This window comes from Cibotium barometz, chromosome 15 (genome assembly GCF_041138505.1).
Source record: "Cibotium barometz isolate CiBa-2024 chromosome 15, ASM4113850v1, whole genome shotgun sequence".
Taxonomy (NCBI): domain Eukaryota; kingdom Viridiplantae; phylum Streptophyta; class Polypodiopsida; order Cyatheales; family Cibotiaceae; genus Cibotium; species Cibotium barometz.
In genome coordinates this window covers 59181361-59188603 of record NC_141060.1, presented here as the reverse complement: position 1 = coordinate 59188603, position 7243 = coordinate 59181361, and the positions used below count along the sequence as shown (strand labels likewise).

The window sequence follows — 7243 nt, the reverse complement described above, 5'->3', positions numbered from 1 at the left end:
TTGAAAACTGATCTCTAAGGACTGCATAAGGCTAGAGGGTGTAGACAATAGCAAAGGGGCAGAAACATGGAAGGGATGTTGTTTTTTCAAATTTGTTTATAATAACAATACTATATAGTGGCATAGTGGCAAGACACCCTTTTATTTCAATCAGTCGTGTATGTTTACATGTCATCCTTTTTATGAAGTTGGTGGAGCCTCTAGATGAATGTTGGAGATAGTATGTACTTGTAATGGGGGTCGTTTCTAGCTGTGGCTCCCTCTTTATCTTCCATACCATCGAGAAGTGATCACCCTCTCTCTCTCTCTCTCTCTCTCTCTCTCTCAAAAAGTAAAAGGTCCCTAGGAACATATATTTATATAAACCTTACCTTCTCTCAAAGTAAAAGGCCCCTCAAAAAAAAAGGAACATATATTTACATAAACCTTACCTTCTATTTAAAGGATTTGAAGGAACTATGCAATGCGCTTAAGGCTTGCTTCCCGCCTATAATTTCCCGCCAAAATGCCCGGCATCTCTTCTCCCGCCACTGCAACAACTCTGTGTTTGTGATCTACACACAGCAGTTGCTCTGAGCAGGAAAGTGCCATATCCACTCCCGACCGAAAGCTCCAATCCCTAATCATCATAGTCGTTACACATCCTTTCTCTGTTTCACGCAGCGGGTGAACAATGTCGGGGTGGGATGAAGGCACCGTGTTCTACAGTGACCAGGCAAGGTTTCCCGGTGGAGACCCCGACCAGGGCTCTCTCACCCGCCATACAGCTCAGCGCAAATTCAAGGAGTTCATCCGTAGCTATCAGGGCATCAGAGGCGACTTCCCTTACAGGTATGGCTCTTCTCTGTGTGTAGCTCTAAGGGATTTCTGCGATTCTACCCAGATTTCTTTGTGTAGTCTTGACCTGGCGTACCCTGGAAACTAACCTGCTGTGCAGAGAAAGCTTGCTTCACAACACTAGCTATCTGCAGGTCGCCATGGAAGACTTAGATTACTACGATGGCGATCTTTCAGAGAAGATCAGGAGAACGCCGGCTGACTACCTACCCTTGGTACGACTATCTTGACATGGGAATCATGTACGGTATTTAGTAACGACTTACTGTGGGAGACGTGTGCAGCATTCCTATGATGGGGAATATCATGCTGATTCCTTGATGTGGGGATGATGTAGGGCATTGTACTGATGTTCTGATGAGTATGGGATATGATAAACTATGTCAAATCTGCATTGATGCTACCCAATTTCACTTATTCTGATTTTCCGCCTCTGTGCAGTTTGAATCTGCAGCAGCAGAGGTCCTTGTAAGTCTCAAGTCAAAGGTTGCCGGTGAGGCTGGTGAAATGGAGGAGCCTAGTACAGGAGAAGTTCAAGCTCTTCTAACCTCCAAGGAAAATCCAATCTCCATGCGGGCCCTTGGGGTAAGTCAGTTTCCCTCCCTTTTTTATGCGGCCTGTATTGCCCACTTCTAAAACCCTAATTTTCCTGCAGGCCCAGTTCATTTCCAAGCTCATAAAGGTCTCCGGCATTGTCATTGCGGCTTCTCGTGTCAAAGCCAAAGCCACTTATGTCTCCTTGATGTGCAAGAATTGCAAGAACGTGAAGGCAGTTCCCTGCAGACCGGGACTTGGGGGTGCCATCATGCCTCGCTCATGCGACCATGTTGCACAGGTCAATGTTTGAGGAAAACCTATAACCTTCCTACATGCATGTTCTTGCTGTAATGTTCTCATGTCATTGATGAAATGGCTAAATATATGATAATCCTGTCATCAGCCTGGTGAGGAACCATGCCCTGTGGACCCTTGGGTCATTATACCCGACAGAAGCAAGTATGTGGATCAGCAAACCCTCAAGCTTCAAGAAAACCCGGAGGTAGTTCCCCATGCACTCCTTATTTGCGCAATTAGCATGTGTTCTCTCTGTTTTTGGTGTCATCCGAGGGTCCTTGTGTTCTAACAGGACGTCCCCACTGGAGAAATGCCTCGCACCATGTTGCTGTCGACAGATAGAAATCTGGTACAAACTGTTGCGCCCGGCACTCGAGTAACCGTGATGGGGATCTACAGTATATTCCAGTCTGGTAGCTCTTCATTGTAAGTTAACACCTTTGACTTGGTGACCTCGGGGCATTGCTTCTGCGTGCTCTTTGAGTTCTGTTTGGTCTTGCGAATGATTGCTCCTTTACTTGCTTGATGCAGACAGAAAGGGGCTGTTGCTGTTAGGCAATCCTACATAAGAGTAGTTGGCATCGAGCAGGCCACGGAAAGCTCAACAAGGGGGATCTCCTCTTTCACGGCTGATGAGGTGAGAGATTCTTTCTTTAGCATACATGAATAGGTTCACGAGCTATGCACTCACATGACTCGCCAATGCCATATGACTTTGTTTCTGCGTCTGGTTTTGCCATGCTGTCCTTGGACATTGACCGTTAATCAAATGCTCCTACTTATCACAGGAGCTTGAGTTCAAGGAGTTTGCCAGGAGGCCTGATGCTTATCAAGCTTTGTGCAACTTGATCGCTCCTTCCATATTTGGTCACGAGGACATCAAAAAGTCAGTTGCGTGCTTAATGTTCGGAGGATCTCGCAAGGTAAGCAAGCGGGCTCTCCTTGCTAATGCTTCACCATCCGTTTAGATTAGCAACTCTTCATTTGTTTTACCTAGCAGAAGCTGCCAGATGGGGTTCGTCTCCGAGGTGACATCAATGTTCTCCTTCTTGGAGATCCTTCAACTGCTAAGTCTCAGGTATCGTAGGTGCTACCTCTCATACAAAAGCCAGCATGCTAAACTGTTTGATCAATGGCACTCAAATCAACCATCATCTATGATTCAGTTTCTCAAATTCGTGGAAAAGACGGCACCCATTGCTGTCTACACATCTGGGAAAGGTTCTTCTGCTGCTGGGTTGACAGCTTCTGTCATTCGGGATGCCAGCACGGTAAGATGAACTTTTACACGCAGAGTATTAGCTTAGACATCTACTAATTCTTTTTAAAAGAGCCTGCATATCTCTCTCCTTAAGGAAGTACTTCGAACTTCTTACTGGGCTCTTTCAGCGAGAGTTCTACCTTGAAGGAGGTGCTATGGTTCTGGCTGATGGAGGGGTTGTATGCATTGATGAATTCGACAAGATGCGACCGGAAGATAGGTACATTTTAGAACAACATGCTGTTATATCGACTTTGGAGTAGCTAATGTATGGCTGGACGTTGATGTTAAGCTTTCCTGTTTAGGGTCGCTATACATGAGGCTATGGAGCAGCAAACCATTTCGATTGCCAAGGCAGGGATTACTACTGTCCTGAACTCCCGAACTTCTGTGTTGGCTGCTGCAAATCCTCCTTCAGGGCGTTATGATGATCTCAAGGTAAGCTCACAAAGACAAGTAAAGGTCACCATAATCCATTGCCTTCAGAGTTCCCTTCTGAATTAATTTGTATTGCAGACTGCTCAAGAGAACATTGCCTTCATAGTTCCCTTCTGAATTAATTTGTATTGCAGACCGCTCAAGAGAACATTGACCTTCAAACTACTATTCTATCTCGTTTTGATCTGATCTTCATTGTCAAAGATGGTCGAGATCGACAGAGAGACATGGTATGGCAACGAAGTTTCCACCACTCCTTTCTCTCTCTCCACCTTCCTCCCCCCTCCACCTTTCTCTACAGAAGAATTTCAAAAGAAACGTATTCTGCTTGTTATCAAGGCTGATTGGAACTCCTTTCTTAACTAACCTTGTCTTCCCCCCCATTGCAGCAAATCGCCAGACACATACTGAGCGTACATACTAGTGCTGGTGCTGTAAGCAAAGATGGTGACCCCCAGGAGAAAGATAACTGGCTGAAGCGGTAAGACTTGACATAGCCTTCTTTGAAAGCTGACATTAAACATTACATACGTTGCAAGATTCACAACTAATAGTTTTGACACGATGACCATGCAAGATTATCTTGACCGTGCAGAGTTGTATGCTTGTTTCTTCCATTTTAGGTATATTGAATACTCCCGCCACCAGTGCTCTGCTAGGCTCTCAGAGTCTGCTGCAGCAATGCTGCAGAACAATTACATTCGAATCCGGCAGGTAAAGGTTGGCCTTTGCATTTGGTCTTACCGTGCCAAACAGGAGATAGCGGGGAAGTTTTACCATTGTAGGCGTTTGATCTTTCTCAATGCAGCAAATGCGCCAACAAAGCCACGAGTCTGGTGAGGCGAAAGCCATACCCATAACGGTGCGGCAGCTCGAGGCAATCGTACGGATAAGCGAGGCATTGGCAAGGATGCAATTGTATGTGTGCTTGCCTTTGAAAACAGCTTTAATAACCTCATGTCGGGATGAAAATAGCTGTACTAATCTGCCAGGTTTTCCCCCTCATGACACCAGATCACACATTGCCACCGAGGAGCATGTGACTGAAGCCCTTCGCCTGTTTCGAGTATCCACATTGGATGCTGCCCGCTCGGGCATAAGCGACCACATCACCGTCACCCCTGAGATGAGAGCTGAAATCCAGGTACTGTAGAGCAACTCTAAAATCTCTTTTATATGAAGGGCTTAATTGCTCAAAGCTTTTATTGCAAGAACATGAAGCACACATGGCAATGTGTTTTCTGTGCAGCAAATTGAGACCCAGATAAAGCGACGGATGGGAATTGGCAGCTACATGTCCGAAAGGCGCCTGGTGGACGAACTAGCCAAGATGGGGATGAGTGAGAGCAGTGTAAGTGGGGAGTTTACTTACGTACATTGAAAAGTTAATCTAGTGATTACGCTTAATGGTATCGCTGGTGCAACCTCAATCAGCTTATGCTCTGAGTAGATGTCTTTATGTTGCAGGTAAGGCGAGCTCTGGTCGTCATGAGCCAGCGCGATGAAATCGACTACAAGAGGGAGAGGCGAGTAATCTTACGCAAAGCCTAATTAAAAAGGAGGGACCTGCATGGTGTAAATGGTAGTCGTATATGAGGCAATTACACGGCCACGTGTAGCCAATAACCGATTAAGCTCTCGGGAAGCCACTTGGCACTAGAGTAACCCGTAGATCATTCCTGATCGTGTGTTTGACGACTTTGGATCTAAACTCAGGTTCTCTTTGACATACGCCTCTTAATTTGCAAAGCCTTAACAAAGCAGCCATCTAATTCAACGTACGAAAAGGTGTCTTGTTCTCGTGAGTTAGTCTGTAACCATAGTTTTCATCTCATTAATTAATCGATGAAATAATGCATGGAACGTTAGCTTTTTAAACAGATGTCTGACACCCATAAATAGTATAACGCGAAAAATGTTTGACACCCATTAATAGTATTTTACCTTTTCTTCTTGGTTGCCTTTTTGTGAAGGGTTGTGGGGGTAAATCCTCTAAAGGGTTGTGGTGGTCGGCATTATCATCGATAGGTATATACTATTAAGAGCTTCTGTATGTTATCTTGCGTGAGATTATCCCCAACACTAACAAGTCTTCTCATCTACGAGAAATTAGTCATTTATTATGGAGCGACATAAGAAATATATTTTGATTGTTCATCAAACATATCGAGGTAAAGGTATTGAGAGAATATGCTAATTCGAATTTAAAAAAGGAATATTAGAACATGGGGATGTTTTGATTGTTGAATATAGCGAAAAATAATCTCTGAATCCTTATGTTATCTAACATAAATTTGATTATTGCAATCTTTTTACACACCAAATTTAAATTCTACCCCAACCTCTTTCTCTTCTCGAACTTCCAAACTCTTGGCACGTGGTAGCTTTGTGAAACTTATCTTTTAGAAAATATAGAGATATAAAGAAGAGATAAGATGTGAAATTAAAAAAAGAAAAGTGCTATACACTATGTAAGGTGGGAAGGTGGCACAAATATTTTTTGAAACTATAATTATAGTATATGTTCCATTCTCGTCGTAGCTTGCTTTGAAGAAAAATAGGAGTACCGAGTGAGAAGTGAGTGGGTTAGTGGATGTACCTAAGCACATAAGATCGCATGTGTATAGAGGTAAGTAGTTGACGCACAGCATGTGCATACAAGTATGCATGGATGGAAGAGTTAAGGGTTGATAGGGATGTGGGAGCAAAGCAAAAAAGTCTAGGAAAATAGTTTGGGGGGGTTGGGACGTGAATGAAGAGGTGAAGAGGGCTCGAGAAGAAGACGATAGAAAGGCAAAAAATGTCCAAATTGGATCTTTGTGAGGTTGAAGAGTCAAGCCTAGCAAGAAAGAACAACCAAAGGGAAGTATGCAAGCATCTCATCCGGCCTTTGTGAAAAGGCAAACAAGATTATTTTCTATGTGTAGTGTAGTTTTGATGTGCTCAAAGAGGTTGTTGGGGAGGTGGCTTCGGGAGGGGATGTGTTTCGTGAGAAGGTGGTGTCGCATGTGTTTTACTTGGGAAAAGCAATTTCCAACGTATTGTTTGTGAAAGGACAAGCGATGGTGGATTTGTATGCTAGGGCTCTGCTCTTCATGGGATAGAAGATGGTGCACGTAATGCCATTTGATGATCTGGCGTTTGATGTAAACAAGAGCCTCCAAGAGGAGTGTTCGGTGTTGGTGGAGGTTTAGGGGATCCCACCTTGGTTGAGGTCGATGATGGGAGATTTAGCGAGGGTAATCTAGCCGATATTATTTGTTCCAAAATGAGGATAATGGGAGGCACTCGAACAAGATATGTGGAACTTGGAATTCTACGATAGAGACACCTAAAGTTTTAGAGGTGGATTTGGGGGAAATGGGAAAAATGGAGTTGAAGTTAATATTTGGAGACTTTTTGGGGCCTTATTTTAGATGCGGACAATTTGGGCACATTGCTAGAACTTGTGGAATAACAAAAGGTGAGGGAATGCTTAGGGAGGAGAGAAAGAAGGATGAATCGATGGGGGAAATAAAATTGGAAAACTTGTTGAGGAGGGCAAAGGAAAGGAAAAGTTGTTGACTAAGAAAGGGGGTTCTGGAGAGCTGGGATGGACTAAAGTGAGATGAAGGAAAAGGGGGCTGCAGTCTTAGACAAGTAAAAGGGGAGGCAAGAAAAATCAGAATAATCCAGTTGGGAAGGGTGTTTTGACTTATGGCAAATCCAAAGAGGGATTTGGAGCTTCTCTCTATTCTAATCCCTTTAGTCCCTTAGGTGTAGAGGATAGTGAGACCTCCTCTATGGGGGCAGATTTAAGTGGCAGGTGGAAATTGCTTGGAGAGGTATTCAATTTGAAACAATAGAAATTGGGGGAGGCCCAATAGTGGAGGA

At 44.0% G+C, this 7243-nt stretch overlaps 1 protein-coding gene across 1 annotated transcript; it reads left to right on the top strand.

Annotated features, from left to right (window-relative positions):
- The first annotated feature begins 465 nt into the window (after positions 1-465).
- On the top strand, positions 466-5101 carry MCM5 (Minichromosome maintenance (MCM2/3/5) family protein). Its single transcript, XM_086809881.1, has 19 exons — positions 466-831; positions 938-1052; positions 1279-1422; positions 1493-1672; positions 1778-1876; positions 1964-2097; positions 2203-2308; positions 2460-2594; positions 2672-2749; positions 2838-2942; positions 3061-3152; positions 3238-3370; positions 3505-3600; positions 3760-3851; positions 3994-4084; positions 4179-4288; positions 4385-4514; positions 4620-4721; positions 4838-5101. The coding sequence occupies exons 1-19, from the start codon at positions 674-676 to the stop codon at positions 4919-4921; spliced, it is 2184 nt and encodes a 727-aa protein (XP_086666007.1). The 5' UTR covers positions 466-673; the 3' UTR covers positions 4922-5101.
- Positions 5102-7243: the final 2142 nt, after the last annotated feature.

What these genes read in the sequence shown, in the direction of transcription:
- MCM5 (XM_086809881.1), top strand. Translation starts at nt 674, where the DNA reads ATGTCGGGGTGGGATGAAGGCACCGTGTTCTACAGTGACCAGGCAAGG. An exon ending in AGAGGCGACTTCCCTTACAG is followed by an intron (nt 832 to 937) that starts GTATGGCTCTTC and finishes CCTGCTGTGCAG; the next exon opens with AGAAAGCTTGCTTCACAACA. An exon ending in GAGATCGACAGAGAGACATG is followed by an intron (nt 3,601 to 3,759) that starts GTATGGCAACGA and finishes CCCCCATTGCAG; the next exon opens with CAAATCGCCAGACACATACT.